At 44.1% G+C, this 25,760-nt stretch overlaps 3 protein-coding genes across 3 annotated transcripts; 2 read left to right on the top strand and 1 right to left on the bottom strand.

The window, feature by feature from the left end:
• Positions 1-1,450: 1,450 nt before the first annotated feature.
• Positions 1,451-3,311, top strand: LOC118375408 (transcription factor Jun-like). The gene has a single exon (XM_035761951.2). It carries the CDS (start codon positions 1,837-1,839, stop codon positions 2,800-2,802), a length of 966 nt encoding a protein of 321 aa, XP_035617844.1. The 5' UTR covers positions 1,451-1,836; the 3' UTR covers positions 2,803-3,311.
• A 1,151-nt stretch (positions 3,312-4,462) lies between these two features.
• Positions 4,463-12,219, bottom strand: tada1 (transcriptional adaptor 1). Its single transcript, XM_035761949.2, has 8 exons — positions 11,883-12,219; positions 11,590-11,681; positions 11,196-11,261; positions 10,807-10,904; positions 9,563-9,775; positions 8,672-8,823; positions 7,136-7,292; positions 4,463-5,343 (listed from the first exon to the last, which is right to left on the bottom strand). Exons 1-8 carry the CDS (start codon positions 11,954-11,956, stop codon positions 5,191-5,193), a joined length of 1,005 nt encoding a protein of 334 aa, XP_035617842.2. The 5' UTR covers positions 11,957-12,219; the 3' UTR covers positions 4,463-5,190.
• A 6,028-nt stretch (positions 12,220-18,247) lies between these two features.
• LOC118375406 (angiopoietin-related protein 1-like) lies at positions 18,248-25,760 on the top strand. The gene is made up of 5 exons (XM_035761948.2): positions 18,248-18,577; positions 20,937-21,806; positions 22,925-23,118; positions 24,344-24,614; positions 24,743-25,760. The coding sequence occupies exons 2-5, from the start codon at positions 21,005-21,007 to the stop codon at positions 24,928-24,930; spliced, it is 1,455 nt and encodes a 484-aa protein (XP_035617841.1). The 5' UTR covers positions 18,248-18,577; positions 20,937-21,004; the 3' UTR covers positions 24,931-25,760.

Genomic DNA, 25,760 nt, shown 5'->3' with positions numbered 1-25,760 from the left:
TCTAGAGGTTACCCATCAGGCCACTGGACAGGAAACAGGGACAGAGAAACAGGAAGTATGGCCGGGTCAGCGGTAGGTTGATAGGAAAATTCCCCGCTACAGTTATAAACACAGGTGCGTGCTGGGGGAAATGTGTAAACCTCTTTTATCTTCTATAGGGAGCTACTGCTGAGGGACTGCTGTGAAACTTGTCTCAAGTACTACTAGTTTCATACAGAGAATGCATGAGTGTGTGAGGGAGGGCGAGAGAGAGAAAGAGAGAGAGCATGCGCACATGTTTTTGTTTTTTGGCCTGTGTTCATCTGGTGTGTCCCTGTGACTGTGTATATGTTTGTGGGATTGGAACGTTGTCATTGAACCCATTTGTTGTTAGTATCATTATTGTGACAGGAGGAACAGACTTTCCTAAATATCCCAATCTGGAATTCCAAGTGAAGGTGTCAAATACCTCCAAATGGTGGTGGTTGTTGTGCCGTCAAGGCAACCTGAGGGCAAGCATGTCACTTCAGGGTTAACCTCAGTTTGTGGCCTGTGGCTGAAGTCTGTCCACTTATTTATAGTCAGGGTTAAATAGAATGTGTTGAATATTGCAAGGAGTGAGCAGACAGAGTTAAAGCTCACGGCAAGGCCCGAGCAGAGACACAATACCAACACTATCAATCAGTCAGACAGTTTGCTTGAGACTGAGGAGCACCTCTTTGAAGCCCAGTGAGCTCTACTGGAACTGGAAGGAGTTTCTCCACATATTGCACATGAAAATCATAAATATAATAAACCATAGACTACACCTATTTGGGGAAATATTTCATGAAAAATAAAGTTACAGAGTTGGCTCCACTTTACATTCAGTAATGGTAATACCTCGACTATGTAGTTGCATGGTAGTAACTGTGTAATTACAGTGTAGGAAGGAACACATTGTTTATACAGTTGCTTATTTGTTATACCTATACTCTGTACACCTAACACCCCTTAAAATGTGAGGCACAATGTTCTATTTGATATTTACTTGAACATGATCATTCCCCTTCATAACGTATCACCTGAAAAACAAAACACCCCCCTGCCCACCATCACGCTGTCACACGCACCAGAAGTATATCACATTTCCATGCTTTCACCCACAAAGTCAAAGAGCAAAAGAAAGAAAGCAAATATTGTGAAAGCTGATTTTAAAAGGTAATCTGGTCAACCTGACTGAGATTGGGTCACAAAATAAAGCGGGTAAGAAGATATTCAAAATAAAAACGTAATCCCAGAGGACAACGTTCCTTTTACTGCATTACCTAATCCCATCAGCCTTTGCGGGAGGCGGGAATATGGCTGGTTGTCAACGCAACATGCATGTCATTAAAAAAGTAACGCCCATCACATCATCTCAAACCAATAGGAAGCCTCATACATGACATCATTGTTATTTTCAGTATAGCAGCAGCTTAGAAGTGGATAAAGTTCGTCTCCACGTTGGAAGTGGTAGAAACTACATTGTGTCGAGTCAGACACCGTATCTGCTTAAAGAAGAAAAACCTTATTTCAATAGGCGAATCGAATATTTTTTCAATTCTAATTGAAACAAAGACGCCTATCGATTGAGGAGTTAAAGTTATTTTGTTTGTTTTATACTATTATTTTATAAAGTCTCAAGAAAAGTTTCCATATCGGACATCAGGAGTTGTCCTCCGAGTTGAAATTCGAAAACTACTTGTCCGAGGACTGTAAAAAGATTGGGGACATCAGATTGCAATTTATCACTACATATTGTTTATTGTAATTTCGACCTTTGATGTTTGGATTTTTATTCCAGCTATTATATTCGCGATAAAGGCCCGTCAATTGATGCCCACCAAGATGGAAGCTACATTATATGACGAATCTATAAATGGTCAGCAAGGCGCAGTGGGCGGATATCATGGGTTTAACCCGAAAACCATGAAGCAGAGCATGACACTGAACCTCAACGACCCTAAAATGTTTAAACCTCATCTGCGGGCGAAAGCTATCGACATCCTGACATCCCCCGATGTGGGATTATTAAAACTGGCTTCCCCTGAATTGGAAAGGCTTATCATCCAGTCCTGCAATGGGCTGACGACTCCGACCCCAACTCAGTTCCTCTGTCCCAAGAACATCACCGACGAGCAAGAGGGTTTTGCCGAGGGATTCGTAAAGGCGCTCGCGGAGCTTCATTATCAACAGCATATGCCCAATGGCAGCTCTGACGCTCAAGCCAATGCTGCCAACAACATGGCACCCTCATCTACTGTGTCGGACAGTCCTATACCCTACAGCTGCACCGTCCGCCCCGACCCACCTGAATACACAAACTTGGGCACTTTCAGTCGGGCTGTCAGCTCTGCGTCGGCACTTAACGGCGACCGACACTCCTCCGCTAGTTACACGGCCGTCCCGTCCCAAACCCACGTCGAGCCCCAGCGGCCACCCCAGCATCCACGGCTACAGCATGCTCGGCTACAGTCGTTCAAAGAGGAGCCCCAGACGGTGCCCGAGATGAGCGGCGATACCCCTCCGCTGTCTCCTATCGACATGGAGAGCCAGGAGCGGATAAAAGCCGAGAGAAAGCGCTTGAGAAACAGGGTGGCCGCGTCCAAATGCCGGAAAAGGAAGTTGGAGAGGATCTCGAGGCTGGAGGACAGGGTCAAAAACTTGAAGACCCAACACACAGAGTTGGTCTCCTCTGCCAACGTGCTCCGGGACGAACTGGCACTGCTCAAACAGAAGGTCATGGACCACGTTAACAGCGGGTGCCAACTCATATTGACGCAGCAGCTCCAGGCGTTCTGAACGGCCAAATACTGCGCTTTGAGCGAGAGACATTTCATTGTGGGACCAAACGCAGCTCCTAGAGGCGTGATACATTACTTCGTCTTTGCGCCTGACAGAGTGGGGACAATATACACTTATTCGTGGAATAATTAGGCTAGCGGTGGCCAAGGCCAACAAACAGTGCCAGTGCCTGTTGTCCTATGAATTGTCTAGTATGTAAATAGTCCAAGTCTAGCACTGAGTTTTCTCACCAGCAACAAGTTGTACAATGTAACACTATATGAGACATTGCGTTATTGACACACCTTGTGAAAGGACTGACTCACAGGTGTGTGTAGGCTAGGCTACTAGGACTGATACAACTTCCTTACTTTCTTAACATTTACACATTAATACCATTTTGTGAAAGGGGTATAACAAATATTAGATCTGAATTAATACTTTATCATAACTGTTTTTATGCCTTTTATGCGAAATGTATGTATAAACGACAAAATATAACGTGGAATAAAACTTCTCATTAAGGATATTGTCGCGGTTATAATTATTCAGAATGGGGGTTTCAATGTCGTTTTATTGACAGGGAAATAGGTCAATAGTTCAGCCTAGGATGAACAGTGAATTAATTCAATGTTTGTTGACAGTGAAATATGGACAGACAGACCATTGAGTCACTTCTGTGTAGTGTAATCGCTTGGTAGTGGACCGTACTCCTCGACAAACGATTGGACGACATCGTGTCGGAAATGAGCAGCAAGCAAGCCAAATATGGCAAGAGAGCTTTGTGAGCAAGCTACCTTGTCTATGACGGGTGGGTGTTGGAGACACTCTTTTCACGGCACTTTGATACCAAAGTTACTTTTTCGTTGCAGGTTAGGAGAATTAACGTAGCAGGTTAAGGTTAGGAAAAGAGGTAGGATTCGCGAAAGTGTGCCTAAAATACGGTGTTCTGTTGAAAATGCTGGTCTGTAGTAGGCCTAGTAGTCGTACCAAAGATGGTGGAAAAATTAAGATAGTTCACGCAGGCCGTTTACCATTGAAAAAAAAATGGGAGCATTATTGATTTTTTTTGTAGGCAGAAACTCCGCTATGGTTCGTTGAACAAAGCCTACGGAAATAGTGAGTTTTTTGGGATAAACGCTTAAAATAAGGTGGGGTAAACACAGGTTTAGGGGAGCTTATACATTTTGTTCTATGAGATCTTCATCAGCTAACGTGGCTTTTTTTTTACACTGAAGCTTTTATGTAAGACCAAACTCACATAAAAGGCTTCATAGTTCATAAAGGTCATGTTAACCGACTAACTATTCTTTCTCCATTAATTTTGCCCAAGGCTGAACAACCAGAGGTAAATCATTCGTTTTTTAGGTCTACAAGCTCTATAGCAGTTGTGTCTGGCCTACTTAGTTAATTGAACCGAAGAAAACAAGAGTGGGGTGTCGCACTTCCTCTTCAGTCTCTGGACATACCACTGGTGGTGTTTTACAGAGCTCAAGTGCACATGAGTAATGAGGGGGAACATTCTACACACCTATTCCCAAAGATGACATTTCTATTCCACCATAGAAATAGATACACTATTTAATTAATAGAAGATAACTTAGTAATCTATTTTAACTGAAGATTAAAAATGGGCAAATTATGAACATGTAATAGGAAAACATGTATTCAATAAAACTTGTGTTAACAGAAGTGTAATATATTTTTTATTTAATTTTGCCATTTTTGACTGATATTAAAAACAATTGGTGAAAAAAAATACAAAACCATTTATACACATTTGCATACATACTGTGATGCATGCATCGCTGTGACAAAATACAGTAAACAAGGACCCAAGTGAAGTTCAGGCATAATTCTACAAGAGCATGTCAATATCAAAATAAACGGGGCCGCAACATTTGTTCACAGAGGTGTGGGAAATACAAAAGTAACACTGACAAATTAACTAACAAAATAAACTCACCCTAAGGTCAGAAATGCACCCAAACTTGTTAACAGTGCATTTAAAAAACAGTCAGGGGTTATGGGAGAGATGTGTGTGCATGTGTATAGACATGTTAGTGCCTTAAAAAGCCATGTCTGTGACCATACCACAACACTGGGACTTCCTTTCTTTCTCTACATTACAGGTCTGTGAGTCTTCCACACCGATATGCATCTAAGGCTGGGTTTACACTCTAAAACGTTATTAACACTAGTGTAAAGTTGTGTTGCGTGGTGAATTGGTTGCACTCCCTAGTGGAGTGTTAATCCAGTCTTAGAGATCATCCTCTCCCTCTCGCTCTGCTTCAAGGCAGGGTATAGGACCCACATAGGTGCTTCAACACTGTGTTCATCTCTCCATTTGTCTCTGCCCTACCCAACCACGACCTGTCTGCGTGTCCACCTGACCGTCTGTGTGTCTCAGCTGACAAGCAGGCCGTCCTTCCCTGCATGGCGTTGGCGGTGCACATGGTCCTGCTCCAGTTCCTCGTGACTTGGGTGCCACAGTCGGGACAGGATACGCTCCATGTTCAGGGCATACATGGTGTGAGAGGGCATCACACCCCGGTGGACCTACATCAAGGAAAAGCATATACATTAGCAATAAAGTAGTTTGTTTATTTTTTGATTTCACACACATTTACATAAATACCTTCTGTTCAGCTTTGCCTTTTGATTAGACAGAATAATGAGTTCGTTTGAATGCAAGTGAAAAGGAAATCAATTAAAATATCAATGTTTTTGGCTATAGGTACAGTGGGGCAAAAAGTATTTAGTCAGCCACCAATTGTGCAAGTTCTCCCACTTAAAAAGATGAGAGGCCTGTAATTTTCATCATAGGTACACTTCAACTATGACAGACAAAATGAGAAAAAAAATCCAGAAAATCACATTGTAGGATTTTTAATGAATTTATTTGCAAATTATGGTGGAAAATAAGTATTTGGTCAATAACAAAAGTTTCTCAATACTTTGTTATATAGCCTTTGTTGGCAATGATGGAGGTCAGACGTTTTCTGTAAGTCTTCACAAGGCTTTCACACACTGTTGCTGGTATTTTGGCCCATTCCTCCATGCAGATCTCCTCTAGAGCAGTGATGTTTTGGGGCTGTTGCTGGGCAACACGGACTTTCAACTCCCTCCAAAGTTTCCTATGGGGTTGAGACCTGGAGACTGGCTAGGCCACTCCAGGACCTTGAAATGCTTCTTACGAAGCCACTCCTTCGTTGCCCGGGCGGTGTGTTTGGGATCATTGTCATGCTGAAAGACCCAGCCACGTTTCATCTTCAATGCCATTGCTGATGGAAGGAGGGTTTCACTCAAAATCTCACGATACATGGCCCCATTCATTCTTTGCTTTACACGGATCAGTCGTACTGGTCCCTTTGCAGAAAAACAGCCCCAAAGCATGATGTTTCCACCCCCATTCTTCACAGTAGGTATGGTGTTCTTTGGGTGTCCTCCAAACACAACGAGTTGAGTTTTTACCAAAAAGTTATATTTTGGTTTCATCTGACATTCTCCCAATCTTCTTCTGTATCATCCAAATGCTCTCTAGCAAACTTCAGACGGGCCTGGACATGTACTGGCTTAAGCAGAAGGACACGTCTGGCACTGCAGGATTTGAGTCTTTGGCGGCGTAGTGTGTTACCGATGGTAGGCTCTGTTACTTTGGTCCCAGCTCTCTGCAGGTCATTCAATAAGTCCCCCCCGTGTGGTTCTGGGATTTTTGCTCACCGTTCTTGTGACCATTTTGACCCCACGGGGTGAGATCTTGCGTGGGGCCCCAGATCGAGGGAGATTATCAGTGGTCTTGTATGTCTTCCATTTCCTAATAATTGCTTCCACAGTTGATTTCTTCAAACCAAGCTGCTTACCCATTGCAGATTCAGTCTTCCCAGCCTGGTGCAGGTCTACAATTTTGTTTCTGGTGTCCTTTGACAGCTCTTTGGTCTTGGCCATAGTGGAGTTTGGAGTGTGACTGTTTGAGGTTGTGGACAGGTGTCTTTTATACTGATAACAAGTTCAAACAGGTGCCATTAATACAGGTAACGAGTGGGAGACAGAGGAGCCTCTTAAAGAAGAAGTTACAGGTCTGTGAGACCAGAAATCTTGCTTGTTTGTCAGTGACCAAATACTTATTTTCCACCATAATTTGCAAATAAATTCATTAAAAATCCTACATTGTGATTTTTGGGATTTTTTTTCTTCTCATTGTCTGTCATAGTTGAAGTGTACCTATGATGAAAATTACAGGCCTCTCATCTTTTTAAGTGGGAGAACTTGCACAATTGGTGGCTGACTAAATACTCCCCCACTGTATATCATGGGATGGTACAGCCAATTGAAGCTGCAATCTCCTCACCTGTAACGCTTCCAAGAGATCAAACATGCTGATAGGAGGGAGGGGCGCAGGGAGACTGTCACCAGAACATGCCAACAGGAGAGCAGCCTGCTGCTCAGTATTGTCTGGTGACACCTGAGGGGGTGGGCCCGCAGGGAGAGACGCACTGGGAGGTGGGCTGGGGGACGAGGAGAAAGACAGCTGGTCAGTACGGACATTGATTCAAGAGCATAAAGGTAATCTATTAGTAATGGGTTGGCACCCCCCCCCCCCTTGGGTTGTGCCGTGGTGGAGATCTTTGTGGGCTATACTCGGCCTTGTCTCAGGATGGTAAGTTGGTGGTTGAAGATATCCCTCTAGTGGTGTGGGGGCTGTGCTTTGGCAAAGTGGGTGGGGTTATATCCTTCCTGTTTGGCCCTGTCCGGGGGTATCATCGGATGGGGCAACAGTGTCTCCTAACCCCTCCTGTCTCAGCCTCCAGTATTTATGCTGCAGAAGTTTGTGTCGGGGGGCTAGGGTCAGTTTGTTATATCTGGAGTACTTCTCCTGTCTTATCCGGTGTCCTGTGTGAATTTAAGTATGCTCTCTCTAATTCTCTTTCTTTCTCTCGGAGGACCTGAGCCCTAGGACCATGCCTCAGGACTACCTGGCATGATGACTCCTTGCTGTCCCCAGTCCACCTGGCTGTGCTGCTGCTCCAGTTTCAACTGTTCTTCCTGCGGATATGGAATCCTGACCTGTTCACCGGACGTGCTACAGACCTATTATTTGACCATGCTGGTCATTTATGAACATTTGAACATCTTGGCCTTGTTCTGTTATAATCTCCACCCGGCACAGCCAGAAGAGGACTTGCCTCCCCTCATAGCCTGGTTCCTCTCTAGGTTTTGGCCTTTCTAGGGAGTTTTTCCTAGCCAACATGCTTCAACACCTGCATTGCTTGCTGTTTGGGGTTTTAGGCTGTGTTTCTGTACAGCACTTTGAGATATCAGCTGATGTACGAAGGGCTATATAAATACATTTGATATAAAAGGAAATGCTGCCTGGCCCCCAAAACCGCAAAGGAGTTCTCTCTAGAAATAACAAGAAAACCTTACAGAATGGTGCAAAAATGATGCACTACGTTGCCCTTTTTGCACCTTGCCATTTGTAAATTTAAAATCTAGGTATTTGACAGACCTATATCCAGTGATCCTTTTTGCAGGGTGCTATACTGGCAGCTCTCCTGCCTCACCTAACTGTTACTACTTCTGCTTCATGAACATACAGCACAATATGCTGTTTGAACAACCATTTAGCTAGCTACTACTGATGTTTATAAAAGGCCCTTAAAGTTGACCCTGGAAGTTTACTTGGAACAGAACAATTGGTAACACTTTATTCTACAGTCAGCTGCTTACCAGGATGTAATTTTCTAATAATAGCATTGTAATTACATTTCAGTTTCTTTGCGATTCATTGACACAAAAAGTTAGATATTTAATTGAACATTCTTCTAATTGATGTGAGGTAGATGACAGTGGAGAGCTGCAGACAGTTGACCTCTGACTTCCTTACCATTCAGTGACGATTTGGTAGGCAGCCAGGCTGTTCTTCAAGTAGGGCTGTGGGGTGACATGACTGCCGAAGGCGTAGGGGAAGTGTCCATCACGCAGCCGGTAGGCCTTCCTCCTGGACACCACGGCAGTCAGCACATCCTTCAGGTGGTTCTGTGGTAGTGGAGGGACAACAGGTTAAATACAGTAGTAACCTAGAGAATCCTGAGTGGACTGCTGATGTTGGAGGGGGTACAAAGGGGGAAGACAAAGCATGTATCAAAGCATAAAATAATCTGTCCTAGGTTCAATCCCAATACACCCCCCGTCAAACTGTTATTATGGGATTAAAGTCCTACTTCAGTACTACTCCACATTGAACCAAAGCCAGAAGATATGTAGATTAGGGCACATTGTTGTTTTGCAGTTCTTTCATTTGTTGCTCATATGGTAAGAACATATGCTGCATGAGGGAGAAAAAAAGAATCTATTAATTCTCTCTTATTTAACCAGGCAAGTCAGTTAACTGCCCCTGAACAACTATCTTGCTCAGGGGTAAAACAACAGATTTTTACCTTGTCAGCTCGGGGATTCGATCCAGCAACCTTTCGGTTACTGGCCCAATGCTCTAATCACTAGGCTACCTGCCGCCAGTACAGGCATTGTGATAAACAAGGCTTGACGTCAATGAATTGCGTGGTAAACAATCCTTTGACAGTTTCTGCTGTGCGCCAATGATGTAGAGATGTCCCATTTCCTAGGGTTATGATATCTCTCCCTACCACTAGTTGGTCCATTTGAGGGACACTCAAACGATGGGGAGGGTTAAGGCGCGGGGGGGATTAAGCCCTAGACTGAAAACAGGAACTCTACAACCCTTCTCATATCTTGTACCAGTATCGCGCACACATACCTCGACAGCATGGATCATGGTGCTGACAGCGTCCTCCATGACATTGTCTAGGCCCAGCTCGAAGGCGGTGACCATCATGCGGGCCTCCAGCTGGCCACGGGTGGGCAGCAGCAAGGTATGGGCACTAAGTTTCAGTTCGTCCTCGTCACCCCCAGCCTCCCGTGGGCTAAAGGGCTGGGCCGCACTCAGAGGGTTCTGGGGCTGGAAACGATGCTGAAGATGCCATGGGTCACACACACACACACACACACACACACACACACACACACACACCATTATACTTCAACAGAAAGATGATCTAAACCATACATTATTGCCACCTCCTATTATGCAAGGGCAACAATATTCTTCATAAACACTGGAAGAAAATTAGGAAGTATGATCACATTTGTTACACGTGTGTTAAGGATTCTGACCAACAAAAACAGTTTACCCATATCAATCCCATTCCTGCTGATCTCCACTGGCTACCTGTTCCTCAAAGAATTTAATATAAAATTATCCTCCTGGTCTACAAAGCCCTAAATGACATCAGACCAACCTACCCGTCTGACCTACTCTCCCCCTATGAACCTCCACGCACCAAACTACTCCTAGGACCACACCCCTAGGACCAGCCTCCACACAATGGGCGACTGTGGCCTTTCCTCCCACGCCCACGGAACTTCCAGATAATCTTAGGGCTGTTCAGGGGGATGGGTATAATTTGTGGAACGTTCCAACAGGAATCTGTTCTAAAAACTTCATAAACAACAAGGTTGCCAACAAACAATGCATATAAAGTTGTATAGCGGCAGAATGATAGGTAGGGAGTGGGCTAATTAATTACGTTTTTTCACTCACCATGTTTATTCTGAAAAATGTCTGTCCTCACTCTGGTAGCCTATTCAAAGATTACAAATAAGATACGTGATGAGTTGATGCCTATTCGGCAGCTATTTAGCTAACGTTAGGTGAATTGATCCATGTTACTTTGTATGCATTTGTTGGCAACCTTGTACTTCAAAGTTTTTGGAACAGATTCCTGTTGGAACGTTCCACAAATTATACCCACCCGTTCAGACTGCTTTTAAAGCAAGCCTTAAGACTAATCTCTATCGGCTGGCCTACCGTTCTTCCTAGACTGATTGTTACTTTCATTAGAGATATATCTATTTTCCCCCCTATTCTATTTTATGCACTGAGATTATTCTTGATAATGAAAAGCACTTTACAAAATTAATACATTATTATTAACAACTCACATCAAATTTCTGCCTGGAGGAGAACTTCTTCTTTCCTTTGGCAGGCTTGCCAGGCTTGGAGGCTGAGCCACCTGCCCATTGCAAAGATCCAGCACCCTCTGGAAAAGAGGAGGAGGTTGCAGTCAGGTTTGTGGTCAAGCCTAGTGGTTAGAGTGTTGGACTAGTAACCGAAAGGTTGCAAGATCAAATCCCTGAGTTAACATAGTACAAATCTGTTGTTTCTGCCCCTGAACAAGGCAGTTAACCCACTGTTCCTAGGCCGTCAATTAAAACAAGAATTTGTTCTTAACTGACTTGCCTAGTTAAATAAAGGTCCAATTAAAAAAAATACAGATGTGAGGAAACTGTTTCAATTAAGATATCGATACATTCTACATTGGAAAACCTACCTGGTGTGGAGATGATGATCTGACAGCGAGTGAGAATGGCCAGGAGAAAGTCATTGTGGACATGAACTGAGAGGGTGGAAGATTGGGAGAGTTAGCTTTGAAATTGTTTCTTTTTTTGCATTGAACTGTAGCTCTGGTCTTTGTGCAGATCAGACGCATGGATAGTGCCGGTAAATAAAGTGCTCACATTACGTATTTTGGACTAACGAAACAACAGCTCGCTAATTCAGAGAAAAGTTAATCGGCACTCTAGTAACATATTGACTTTGGTGAGTAACAAAAGTATAATGAAGCCAGTCACTAAAAACGAGGTTAATGGAAAGATGCAGGGCTCCACGGACCAGCTTGGTCCAACACACAGAAACAGAGAATGTCGAATAATATCTGCACTAACCGTTGTCTTGTGCCAAAAGGCGACGAGCCTCGATGTCAAACTCTTCCTTGCTTATCTTCTGTTTGAACCACAGCTTCAAGTTCGCCCAGTAACTTTAAAAGATATGCAAATTGAGGAAATAAACATTCAGTAAGATAGCTAAGGTTACACTAGTCACCGCATAGCCGTTTGCAGACAGCTAACGTTAGCTAGCTTTGCTATCTATTTGTAGACGTTTAAACCAACTTGCGAAATAGGAAAGTAAAACAAACATACCGTGTAAGGACAACATCAACCAACGGTAGCATACTTACTGTTTGACATTATCACCAATTGCTTCTGTTAAATTTTTCTTAGCAATTTCAAGCTCACTAGCATGGGCTGCCATAACGACTATAATTGTGTGACACACTCAGATTGGTATAATGCCGCGTTCACAGGAACTTGGAAATCTGGAAAAACGATCTCCGACTGTGGAAAATAAATGTAAACAGTCATCCAATTCGGAATTCCAACTCCGGAACTCTGGCCTCTTTCTAGTGTTCCGACCTGAAGATCACAGAAGTCATGATTTGACCACGTATTTTTCCAATTCCCAGTTGTTTTGAACGCGGCATTACTAACCCTCTAACGTACTTATTCCGCGCATGCGCTGCATCTTCTTCTTCTATCCTCGGAAGTGTGTGCATTAGCTAAAAGTGTAACAGTACCACCTATGAACTTGGAATATAAGCAAACACACACCTGCAATTAGCCTTTTTTTCCAGCAGAGAGCACACATGCCTCAGGAGACAGTGCTGTGTATTAATTATATCCCTCAGTGGCTGTGTATGAGCAGATATGATTTAGGTTTAACAGTTCAACATAGCTGAAGGTGCATTTTATGTGGACCCATGTGCACGTTGCCATTAGGCACAGATCAAGAATCAGCAAAACGTACTTTATTTTAGTGTGGAACAATGTCCTCATTCTCGATTGATTGTTATTGGGTTAAATATTGCACTTTTTGATTCAATATATGCCTGTTAGACAAATATACAGCTTTTCAATCCAGTGTATTATGTACAAAAGTTGCCTTGGGAAAGACCATCTTTTCACCACAAAAAAAAATGAAAATCTCAAGACAAGGAGACATGATTAATACCCATTCTTGCACTCATAGAAGATCACTCAGTTTGGCTTTCACTTGCTGTTTCTTGGACATTAAAAGCATTTATAATTATTTAAAACCTTTCCTTGTGGTTGATCCATACTTGTATAGACTGGAGGAAAAGGTTATATAAAGAAGCAAAATTAAATTCAGATGTACCTCTGGATCACCCAATGTGATCCAATAATACGGAATCGCTATTATTTTTAATTTTTAGAACACATTCAAGAACCTCCAGAAGCTAACCAGCTAACTAGCTATAAGCTATTGAGTCATTGTTAGCCACTGCTAGTGGCTTTTACCTTCTGCACAGCCAGCCAGTTTTTTTTATTTTTTATTTTTTGCCTGGATAGCTGTCTCTCGACAACAACGACGGATTCCTACCATAATCCCTGGACCACTACTTCTGATCTTGCACGCAGCTAGCTTGCACGCAGTACCGAAGCTATCCCTGAGGCCCACTTCCCGGCCTACTCAGCTGTTCAACCGAACCACACTCATACACGGCTAGAGCCCAATACTCCACCGGATCCTTGCTGTGAACTTGGCTACATAGCTGATGCCTGCTGGACACTGATCACTTGGCTACATAGCTGATGCCTGCTGGACTGTCCATTAATCACAGTACTCATTCTGTTTGTTTATGTTTTTTATGTTTTTATCTGTCGGCCCCAGCCGCACTCAGGCTCTGTGTGTAGTTTATCTGAACTCTCTGCCTAGTCATCGCCATTTTACCTGCTGTTGTTGTGCTAGCTGATTAGCTGTTGTCTCACCTGCTGTTTTAGCTAGCTCTCCCAATCAACACCTGCGATTACTGTATGCCTCGCTGTATGTCTCTCTCAAATGTCAATATGCCTTGTATACTGTTGTTCAGGTTAGTTATCATTGTTTTAGTTTACAATGGAGCCCCTAGTTCCACTTTTCATACCTCTGATACCTCCTTTGTCCCACCTCCCACACAAGCAGTGACCTCACCCATTACAACCAGCATGTCCAGAGATACAACCTCTCTTATCATCACCCAGTGCCTGGGCTTACCTCCGCTAGACCCGCACCCCACCATACCCTTGTCTGCGCATTATGCCCTGAATATATTCTACCATGCCCATAAATCTGGTCCTTTTATTCTTTGTCTCCAACGCTCTAGGCGACCAGTTTTGATAGCCTTTAGCCGCACCCTCATCCTACTCCTCCTCTGTTCCGCGGGTGATGTGGAGGTAAACCCAGGCCCTGCATGTCCCCAGGCACCCTCATTCGTTGACATCTGTGATCGAAAAAGCCTTGGTTTCATGCATGTCAACATCAGAAGCCTCCTCCCTAAGTTTGTTTTACTCACTGCTTTAGCACAATCTGCAAACACTGATGTCCTTGCTGTGTCTGAATCCTGGCTTAGGAAGGCCACCAAAAATTCTGAGATTTCCATACCCAACTATAACATTTTCCATCAAGATAGAACTGCCAAAGGGGGAGGAGTTGCAGAGATAGCCTGCAAAGTAATGTCATACTTTCCAGGTCCATACCCAAACAGTTCGAACTACTAATTTTAAAAATGACTCTCTCCAGAAATAAGTCTCTCACTGTTGCCGCCTGCTACCGACCCCCCTCAGCTCCCAGCTGTGCCCTGGACACCATTTGTGAATTGATCGACCCCCATCTAGCTTCAGAGTTTGTTCTGTTAGGTGACCTAAACGGGGATATGCTTAACACCCCGGCAGTCCTACAATCTAAGCTACATGCCCTCAATCTCACACAAATCATCAAGGAACCCACCAGGCACAACCCTAAATCTGTAAACAAGGACACCCTCATAGGTGTCATCCTGACCTTCAACCAGGATCTCAGCGATCACGGCCACATTGCCTGTATCCGCTACGGATCCGCAGTCAAACGACCACCCCTCATCACTGTCAAACACTCCCTAAAACACTTCTGTGAGCAGGCCTTTCTAATCGACCTGGCCTGGGTATCCTGGAAGGATATTGACCTCATCCCGTCAGTTGAGGATGCCTGGTCATTCTTTAAAAGTAACTTCCTCACCATTTTAGATAAGCATGCTCCATTCAGAAAATGCATTACTAAGAACAGATATAGCCCTTGGTTCACTCCAGACCTGACTGCCCTCGACCAGCACAAAAACATCCTGTGGCAGACTGCAATAGCATCGAATAGTCCCCGCGATATGCAACTGTTCAGGGAAGTCAGGAACCAATACACGCAGTCAGTCAGGAAAGCCAAGGCCAGTTTCTTCAGGCAGAAATTTGCATCCTGTAGCTCTAACTCTAAAAAGTTCTGGGACACTGTAAAGTCCATGGAGAACAAGAGCACCTCCTCCCAGCTGCCCACTGCACTGAGGCTAGGTAACACGGTCACCACCGATAAATCCATGATTATCGAAAACTTCAACAAGCATTTCTCAACGGCTGGCCATGCCTTACTCCTTGCTACTCCAACCTCGGCCAACAGCTCCGCAGCTACTCGCCCAAGCCTCTCCAGGTTCTCCTTTACCCAAATCCAGATAGCAGATGTTCTGAAAGAGCTGCAAAACCTGGACCCGTACAAATCAGCTTGACAATCTGGACCCTATATTTCTGAAACTATCCGCCACCATTGTCGCAACCCCTATTACCAGCCTGTTCAACCTCTCTTTCATATCGTCTGAGATCCCCAAGGATTGGAAAGCTGCCGCAGTCATCCCCCTCTTCAAAGGGGGAGACACCCTGGACCCAAACTGTTACAGACCTATATCCATCCTGCCCTGCCTATCTAAGGTCTTCAAAAGCCAAGTCAACAAACAGGTCACTGACCATCTCGAATCCCACCGTACCTTCTCCGCTGTGCAATCTGGTTTCCGAGCCAGTCACTGGTGCACCTCAGCCACGCTCAAGGTACTAAACGATATCATAACCGCCATCGATAAAAGACAGTACTGTGCAGCCGTCTTCATCGACCTGGCCAAGGCTTTCGACTCTGTCAATCACCATATTCTTATCGGCAGACTCAGTAGCCTCGGTTTTTCTAACGACTGCCTTGCCTGGTTCACCAACTACTTTGCAGACAGAGTTCAGTGTGTCAAATCGGAGGGCATGTTGTCTGATCCTCTGGCAGTCTCTATGGGGGTGCCACAGATTCCCTGATCCATCTCTACGCAGACGACACCATTCTGTATACTTCCGGCCCTTCTTTGGACACTGTGCTATCTAACCTCCAAATGAGCTTCAACGCCATGCAACACTCGTTCCGTGGCCTCCAACTGCTCTTAAACGCTAGTGAAACCAAATGCATGCTTTTCAACCGTTCGCTGCCTGCACCCGCACGCCCGACGAGCATCACCACCCTGGATGGTTCCGACCTAGAATATGTGGACATCTCATATCAAACATCTCCAATCTAAAATCAAATCTAGAGTTGGCTATCTATTCCTCAACAAAGCCTCCTTCACTCACGCCGCGAAACTTACCCTCGTAAAACTGACTATCCTACCGATCCTCGACTTCGGCGATGTCATCTACAAAATAGCTTCCAATAGTCTACTCAGGAAACTGGATGCAGTGCCACCCGTTTTGTTACTAAAGCACCTTATACCACCCACCACTGCGACCTGTATGCTCTAGTCGTCTGGCCCTCGCTACATATTCGTCGCCAGACCCACTGGCTCCAGGTCATCTACAAGTCCATGCTAGGTAAAGCTCCGCCTTATCTCAGTTCACTGGTCACGATGGCAACACCCACCCGTAGCACGCGCTCCAGCAGGTGTATCTCACTGATCATCCCTAAAGTCAACACCTCATTTGGCCGCCTTTCATTCCAGTTCTCTGCTGCCTGTGACTGGAACGAATTGCAAAAATCGCTGAAGTTGGAGACTTTTATCTCCCTCACCAACTTCAAACATCTGCTGTCTGAGCAGCTAACCGATCACTGCAGCCGTACATAGTCTATCGGTAAATAGCCCACCCAATTTACCTACCTCATCCCCATATTGTTTATATTTATTTACTTTTCTGCTCTTTTGCACACCAGTATCTCTACCTGTACATGACCATCTGATCATTTATCACTCCAGTGTTAATCTGCAAAATTGTAATTATTCGCCTACCTCCTCATGCCTTTTGCACACAATGTATATAGACTCTCTTTTTTTTCTACTGTGTTATTGACTTGTTAATTGTTTACTCCATGTGTAACTCTGTGTTGTCTGTTCACACTGCTATGCTTTATATTGGCCAGGTCGCAGTTGTAAATGAGAACTTGTTCTCAACTAGCCTACCTGGTTAAATAAAGGTGAAATAAAATAAACATTTAAAAAATCACTAGCCTACAGTATCACATCTAGGCTGTATCACATGCTGCCGTGATTGGGTGACGGTGCACAAGGCCGTCATTGTAAATAAGAATTTGTTCTAATCAACTGACTTGTCGAGTTAATTACAGGTTAAATAAAAATATAAAACACAATTTCTAAAAAAGTACAGTGTCTAAATCCGACAGAACAATCTATTTCATTGACTATAATTCCTGACTTTACTTTTTTATTGAGGACTATGGCACAATAATAAAATATAATCTGTGCATGTGATTTGTAACAGGTTCCTTAAAGAGTTTTGAGGGGTGGAGAAAGCATGAAATCAATTGCTCGGCTGTATCACAACCTGCCTTGATTTGGAGTTCCATTGGGCAGCGCACAATTGGCCCAGCGTCGTCTGGGTTTGGCCGGGCTAGGCCGTCATTGTAAATAATAATTTGTTCTTAACTGACTTGCCTAGTTAAATAAATTAAAAAATATAATAAATAAATGCTACATGCTTCGGGTGTCCTTCACATTCATAAGGGACCTTTTCTCCAGAGTTAAGTGCTTCTACATTCCGATATAATTTATTTAGAGACCTCTTTTTATATTCAAACGACCACCTTTGAGAGAAACTAAAACATATGAACACACACACCGCAGTCAAGAAAGTTTAATAGTCCCCCATCCCAGTATCTTCCAAGTGATACCCTTCTCCCACACTCAAAATTATTTCCTCCCTTGGGATTTACGTCCCAAACATTTTGTCTAAAGACGTCTTTGTCTGCTAAGACCTCCACATGTTGTGTCCGTAGCCAAATAAACACAGCTGCCAATATCCCTAAGATCAGTTCTTCTAAGAGGACTTGTAGGACCAGTGTTTTTGACAGAGATGGAGTATGTATGAGAGAGAAATGTTCAAAGAGCTTTGCTAAAATAAAATTGATTGAGAGTTGTTAATAACAAGTGTGTGTATGGCGTATATGGGAAAGTTTCCTAGTTTAACCACAGATTGAATGTTTATGCCTGACTGAGAGAGAGTTTGTGTGAGTGAGACATATTCCATGCTCTAAGCTGCAATGGCAAGAGTGAGTATGTGTGTGTGATCCTGAGTGGGTGTCATCACCACACACCAATTCCAGGCACCCAGGCTTAGTAGATTTTGCTCTTTTTCTTTTTTTCTTTCATTAGCAATTGGAACCTTATAATAGGAGGAGTGATGTTATTCTTTAGGAGCACTATGACAGAGGGAGTAGGCAGGACAACCTACCACTCCAGAGGGAAAAACTCACCATCCCCCCCAGGCTAGCTCAAACTTTCTGGACCAGCCTCCATCCTACTGTGAGTGTGTGTGTGTGTGTCTGCACAGACATTCACTAACCAGTTTGTGAGGCCAGAGAGAGAGAGAGAGAGACAGAGAGACCAGTACTGAGGAGAAGGCAGGAGAGTGAAGAGCATGCCGCTATACAGAGCCACAACTGAGACTGAGACATCGGCCCCCACAAGCCTCTGACAAGCACCAGCAGAAGAAGCAAACAACGTTGAGACGCACAGGCTGTCTTCACACATAGCTACAGGTGTGTACACACTTTTCTTTTCCTGTGGCCTATACTGTCCTGTGTGTCTTTTCTTAAACATTGCTCAACAGATGCCTCAATGGCAAATTCCAGTTCCGGTATTGTTCAGACCAGAGATAGTTTGTAGATCGTATTTGTCATCGCCATGGGTACGTGGTTGTTTATTTTCTGTGATTACCAAATTGCGGTCTATTATATTTAAGTAGTTCATTTTGTAGAAATGTCATTACAAAGGTCTTGTACTTTAATAGAAGCCTCCCAGAACTGGCACCATTCACCACAATGAATTGTTCATTTATTTATTGTAATACACTCGTGTGCTAATTTATTTTCGGTTTATTACCTCTTTAGTAGCTGCTGTTAAAGGTGTATTAACTGTTATCAATGGTTTATTAACGTACAAGCGCCAGCTATTAGACAGACACAAGGTAGGGGGGAAAAGGCTGAGCAAACATCCCCCCTGGGCATGCCAGTGAATGGACAGACACACTTGAGTCACAACAGAACAGCCAGTGACCCGCTGGCACTGGAGGGCATTTACCCCAATGACTGGCACTGTCCTCTGCTAGCCTACTGTACTGTAGGACAGTCACCGCAAGTTTGACCTGTCTGGATGCAAACCGCCCCATTAATATTGATGAGCTATTGGTCTGGCTCTGCCTGAGTAGGAAAATGTACTTTGGATACTTTTTTTATAAGTCAATTAAAAATGTCATGCTCTGACTGTGGCTGACTTGATGAAGACCAGCAGGCCTAGGCTGGCTGTTAGCGACAGACACATATAGCAGTAATAACACACTATTAGGTTAATAGTCCTGTGATTCTCATACTGAGCCTTTTGTGTAAACATTGTCACTTATCTGAGTCTGTAATTGGGGTTTGGGACTAACTTTTAAGAAGGGTCAATCACTGATGCCAAATTATTGAGAGTGATTATGAATGAGTGTTTTTTACTAAAAGAAGGAGAGACAGCTGATGGCTTATGCTCAAGAACCAAGTCTCAAATTCTAATATCATTTTCAAAATCTCTCCTCCAACTTTCCTTAAAACTATTTTTCATCTGTTAGTCTGTATTTTGGGTGTTTTTGATTTGATTTGTCTGAAAGCCTGACACAAAGGAAATGAATGGATTTCCAGTGCTGCACTGCTAATGACAAATAACTAAATCAATAGTACATACATGAACAAAATGTATGTTGTCTACTGCCAAAGCCAGGCAGTAAAACAATGTTTCTCTCTCTTGACAGTGATAAAGGGAACAATTTTGTCACCATTTTGGTTTAGGTAATACTGCCACCATCCTCCCATTAAGTATTGTTGGAACCTTCAATGCAGCTTAGAATATTTCATGAAAGACCGCAGGCAGAAATGATTGAGTGCCCCCACTGCTTTTTCCATTCAAGAGACAGTGAGTCCTTGCTTCCTCAGTATGTTTGAATCCAGGGGATTTGTTTTGATGGGTAGCCTATTGATGTGAAGTAGGTCATAATGTGCGCCTGTCAAAAGTGTTGGATGGTTGAGGGTTATTTAACCTTTTTGGCCCACATCCTCTGCATACGCCATTCTAGTTGTGGTTTGGCTGAAGTGCAACATCAGTCTTAACGTTTGGCCTGCTGTTAGCAATCTGAATGCCCGGAGGCAAGCCAAGCTATCTATTGAAAAGGAGGGGTCTTTCACTTAACATGCATTTTTTAACAGCACCCCTCCCTGCTCTCCATTCTTTGTCAAGACCAATAAGGTAAAAATGTGAGCCTCTCCTCTTAAAATAGATTCCCAGAAAACATTACTCATAAACCAGGAGATTCATGTTCACAGTCTCACACATCCAGCTCTTTAATTCTGTACCAAATTCAGCCGATACCAAATGTCTCCATATTTAGGCCATCCAGACGAAATAGGATGTGAGTAAAATGGGTCAGTCTGAAACAATCATTGTCCTCCAACTGGTGCCAAAGAGGTGCACAGGTCTCTCTGAGACCTTTATATTTTATTTAGAATTGGGGCTACATGTCTGCCTTCCTTTAATGCCAAACAAAAATTCTCTACTTGGTTTTCAGACTTTTTTATGGAAGAGTACAGACCTTTTCTAACAGTATCCGTCCACATAATAATACAAATGTTTTCTTTAGCCCTTTTCTCAAATCTAAAGATACAACCTGGAAGCTTTTGGAGAATTTTGATTAAGCAGGGGAGATGATAACAGGAGCTAACCAAACATGCTCAGTAGCATGAAGGAACACCCAGGAGTAAATGAACTGAAGCCAGAATTGGAGCTGTGATAACATATTTCTGCATGCTTGCACACACCACTGCTAAGAATTCAACCACATATTTCCCCGCTTTCCCGTCTGTGTTTTAGGTGCAACAGTGACACAGCCGTCAGCTGTAGAGGAACGGAAGAAGAGAAGAGTAACCAAGAGACTGACCATGGGGCCCAGAGCTTTATGTCTGTTTGTCCTGCTTGGGCTGTCTGTCTGGGGCAGCAGTGAGGGCCTCAGATCCCCCATTTTGACCCGAAGGCGGAGGGCCCCAGGGGACACAGGAGAACCACCCAAAAAGTGCTCGTACACCTTCCTGGTCCCTGAGCAGAAGATCACAGGGCCCATCTGCGCCAGCCGGGGCCTACACACGGACAAGGATCGCGTGACCCGCCTGGATGTGGCGGCAGTGAGGGACCTGCTCTCCAAACAGAGACGGGAGATGGACAACCTGAAGCTGGTGGTGGATGTGGACGGGAACATGGTGAACGAGATGAAGCTGCTGAGGAAGGAGAGCAGGAACATGAACTCCAGGGTGACCCAGCTTTACATGCAGCTGCTTCATGAGATCATCAGGAAGAGAGACAACTCTCTGGAGCTGGCTCAGCTGGAGGGACGCATTCTCAACGCCACAGCAGAGTCCCTACGTCTGGCCGCCCGCTACCGCGACCTGGAGGTCCGCTACGCCACGCTCTCTGCCATGGTCAACAACCAGTCGGTTCTGATTGGTGCCCTGGAGGAGCGCTGTCTACAGGTGTACGGCCGGCGGCAGGAGCAGCCTCCTCAGGGCCCACCGCTGGTACAGGTAGTGCCGGAGAACATACCGGTTAGCATCCCAAGGTTCACCAACGAGATCCAGAGGGACCATAGCCGGGCGTTCCCCAGAGACAGGAGCTCCCGAGTGGGGCCGGCACCCACAGGAGGCACCCTGGAGCTCCGGACGGCTCCGCAGGGCAACTTCAGCGCAGAGGGTGAGGGAACTGATTGATTGAGTCATTTAATAGGTTGGGTGGTTGGTGGGATGTGTGGGTGGGTGGTTGGTGCCAAGGGTAAAACAGGTATTTCTAAATGAACCTCACAACCTCAGACCAATGGGTGAATGAATGGAACAGCAGGTTCATTTTCTTCTCAGACTGAGTATTTATTATGAAACATTTGCATATCAGCTGGAACTAGGTTCAGCTGGAACTAGGTTTGGTGCTGCTCACCAGAAAGAAAGACCTCGATGGAAATAAAAATGTGGTCTTGTCTAAAATCAGAAGAAAGAAAAGAGAAAGGAAAAGCCTGTGCGATTCTACTCATCAACCAAAATTCCTGACACATTTAGAATAATAAAGCATGTGTGATTTGAAGGCAGCTCTGTATGAAAGCAAACCCTCTCCAGGACTGCTCCCTCTCATGCTAAGCATGGACAGAAGCCAGGATGGAATGACATGGTTTCCTTCCCCTAACCACAAGTAGCAGCACTTCTGGTTTACTTCACCACTGCTTGCTCAGGCTAATACAGACTAATACAGTAGCTACACTCCTCTATAAACTAGGAAAATATTCATCTCACATTAAACAATTTACCCACTGGACAAAAACTGGTTCAATCAACATCGTTTCCACGTCATTTCAAGAAAAAAATTCAAGGTGATGTTGAATCAACGTGGAAAACTGATTGGATTTTCAAAAAGTCATCAAAATAAAGGAACTTAGTCTTTTTTTCCACCCAAAGTTGAACCTAAATCCTGATTAAATGTTTTGACTGATTTCACGTTGAACTCACGTTAATTGACAACCAAATGTAAATCAGACCTAGACGTTAAAATGACATCTGCACCCAGTGAGTCACTGTTTTTAACTGTCCACATCTTCTCTAAGACAAATGTATAACAAATGAACTGTAGTAAGAGGTAAACTAGAATAATAAACACACTCACTGGTTTAGCTGCCTACATCTGGTTGGTGATTAAAGGTCTGTAACAGATACATCCCTCCATCACTCCCTCTGGTCATTCATCTCTTCCCCATCCCTCCATCTCTTCCCCATTCCTCCATCTCTGCCTCCATCTCTCCCTTCATCCCTCCATCCATCCTGCCCCAGGTCCTTTCAGGGACTGTCTTCAGGCGCAGGAGGCTGGCCATAGCACCAGCGGTATGTACCTGCTGAAACCTGACGAGGCAGAGAGGCCCATGCAGGTGTGGTGTGAGCAGGGCCTGGACAACGGAGGCTGGACTGTCATCCAGAGCAGGAGGGATGGCTCCGTCAACTTCTTCAGGAACTGGGACGCCTACAAGGTGACAATGACAAAGACACCTCTGCCTGTCCAGTCTCTTCTTACAAAACCTTTAAACCAGAGACAACAATGGTGCCATTATATGACCTATCCAAAGGAACTCATCTGGTCTGGTGTCTCGGGATCCTTTCCAAGGCCTGGTCCCCTTGTGTTTTCACTTATAATATAATATAATGTGTGTTTCAGCGTATTCATGCTGAAGAGATTAAGTTTGAGATTGCCACTATGAAACATAGGAAGACCCAGCAGGAAGGTATGTTCCACCGCTCAATCTCCAACATTTACGTTCCAAACCACTACAGCTCTGCTAGCTACATCCATCCAGTACATCTTAAGGATGAACTGTATCTGCGTTGGCCTTGCTTCTTGCTTGAAGATTTGATTCAGCGTTCCATATAGCTCTGCCAGGCTAGCAAGCGTATGTTTAACTGGAACTTAATAACTCTCCTCGACATAGATGAGTGGTTGTGAATCAATCTCCCACCACCAATCCACCACATACTGTATAAACACGTACGCATGCATACACACACACACACACACACACACACACACACACACACACACACACACACACACACACACACACACACACACACACACACACACACACACACACACACACACACACACACACACACACACACACACACACACACACACACACAGCTGTAGTGGAGAACCAGGACAATCATAATTCCCGGCTGGACTACTTAATTCGCAATCAGAAACCAAATCAGACCACAGCCATTTAGTGTTGAAGTGCTCTGAGGAGAACAGCCAGGTACAGATTGGTCATGGTTTTTCAGCACACACAGTGGGGCCAGTGTCATCACCATTAGCAGGGATTCCAACTGTTGTTTGGGGTTGAAATATGAACAATGAAAGCCCCCATTTCTAAGATTGATGCTTATTATTTTCCAGTATGGATTCCACAATGTCTTTAGTTTCATCTGTATAGCCAATTTTAATTACAGTCGAGTAATTCAATGCGAATATCAAATGATTGTTTGTCTTATATATTATTATGTCCAAGGAAGATTAATACTAACTTGCAGGAGAATCAAAAAGTAAATTAAATGATTGGCCAAGATTACTTGTCTTGTCTTCCAAACATACTTTTTGACAAAAGTTGATTTACAGTATTCCTTATTTTAACATTCCTCTTTTTAAACCACTCTGACTACAAAACCAATGACTATTTTTTTTATTTCTGTCTTTCTCAGAATGGATTTGGCAACATAGACGGTGAGTACTGGCTGGGGTTGCTTGGGATCTACAACTTAGGGAAGCAGTCTGACTACAGACTTCTGGTGGAGCTGGAGGACTGGGTGGGGAAGAAAGTGTATGCTGAGTACAGCAGCTTTCACCTGGAGCCTGAGAGCGAGGGCTACCGCCTGAGGCTGGGCACCTATCAGGGAAATGCTGGTGACTCACTCAGCAGCCACAACGGCAAGCAGTTCACCACACTGGACCAAGACAAGGACGCCTTCTCAGGTGGGTCAATCAATCAAATGATACACTGTTGACTAAACACCTAAGACATCCAGTAGGTCCTTAAGAACGCATATGAGCCAAACTGAATGGGTATTTTTTAATGGACTATTTATATTCTCTCGATGCAGGTAACTGTGCACATTTCCATAAGGGAGGCTGGTGGTACAACTCCTGTGGCCAGGCCAATCTGAACGGTGTTTGGTACTCCGGTGGGGTCTATCGCAGCAAGTTTCAGGACGGAATCTTCTGGGCGGACTACGGCGGAGGATTCTACTCTATGAAGGGAGTCCGCATGATGGTCAGACCCATAGACTGAGACTAGAGAGGGAGAACCATGACCATCTTAACCCTCAACCAACACATGTACAGTACTGCCTATCTCAAACCCACTCACAGACATTGACTACAAACATTGTGTGACCTCATTGTGTGAGGTGGCATAGTATTTCACATGTGAAGCTAATTTGCAGGCAGACGACAGGTTTTTCCTGCAGGCCTAGAGACCCTCAGCACTTCCTTTAGAAACTACTATCCAGGCATCACTGGCAGCACTAGAATTAGAGCAAGGAGTACCAGACATATAAGTTACAATGGAGAAGAAATCAAAACAACTGACCTATGGTATGGCATTGATACTGTATATCCATTCTAGACACTAGAGATAAAATGTTGCCTATTTTAGAGGTGTGTAAATATCTTTAGTTGTAATAACTTCTTAAGAAAGCATTCAATCTACTTTGTTCCAACTTCTCCATCTTCTGATGCTTTTATGATTTGTATTTTATATGTTTGAAATAAACCAGGCGCCAAGGTGAAGCTGTAACTCATCCAACAGAAAACATTGGGTTTTCTATTCACTATATTTGTGCATCATGCATCATGTATTGCGCTTTCACAGCTGACTTATGTACTCCAAGCTGTGTGGATGTTTTTCTAATTTTGCTGTTGATCAAATTTCAATACGAGCCAGAGTCAAAACAAGTATTAATGGAAAAAAAGAAAAGGAATTATGGTTTGTTTTGTGTGGTTTTGGAGACTTCAAAAATGCAGACGAAGCAGAGAGTTAGTGAGAGGCATTGGAACAGCCAGCGAGAAACACAGTGCTGAAAGCCATACAGGACAGAGAGAAGGGAAGAAGAGAAGGAG

This window comes from Oncorhynchus keta, chromosome 23, assembly GCF_023373465.1.
Source record: "Oncorhynchus keta strain PuntledgeMale-10-30-2019 chromosome 23, Oket_V2, whole genome shotgun sequence".
Taxonomy (NCBI): Eukaryota; Metazoa; Chordata; class Actinopteri; order Salmoniformes; family Salmonidae; genus Oncorhynchus; species Oncorhynchus keta.
Note: the sequence above shows the minus strand (reverse complement) of the source record. Positions and strands in the feature narration are given on the sequence as shown.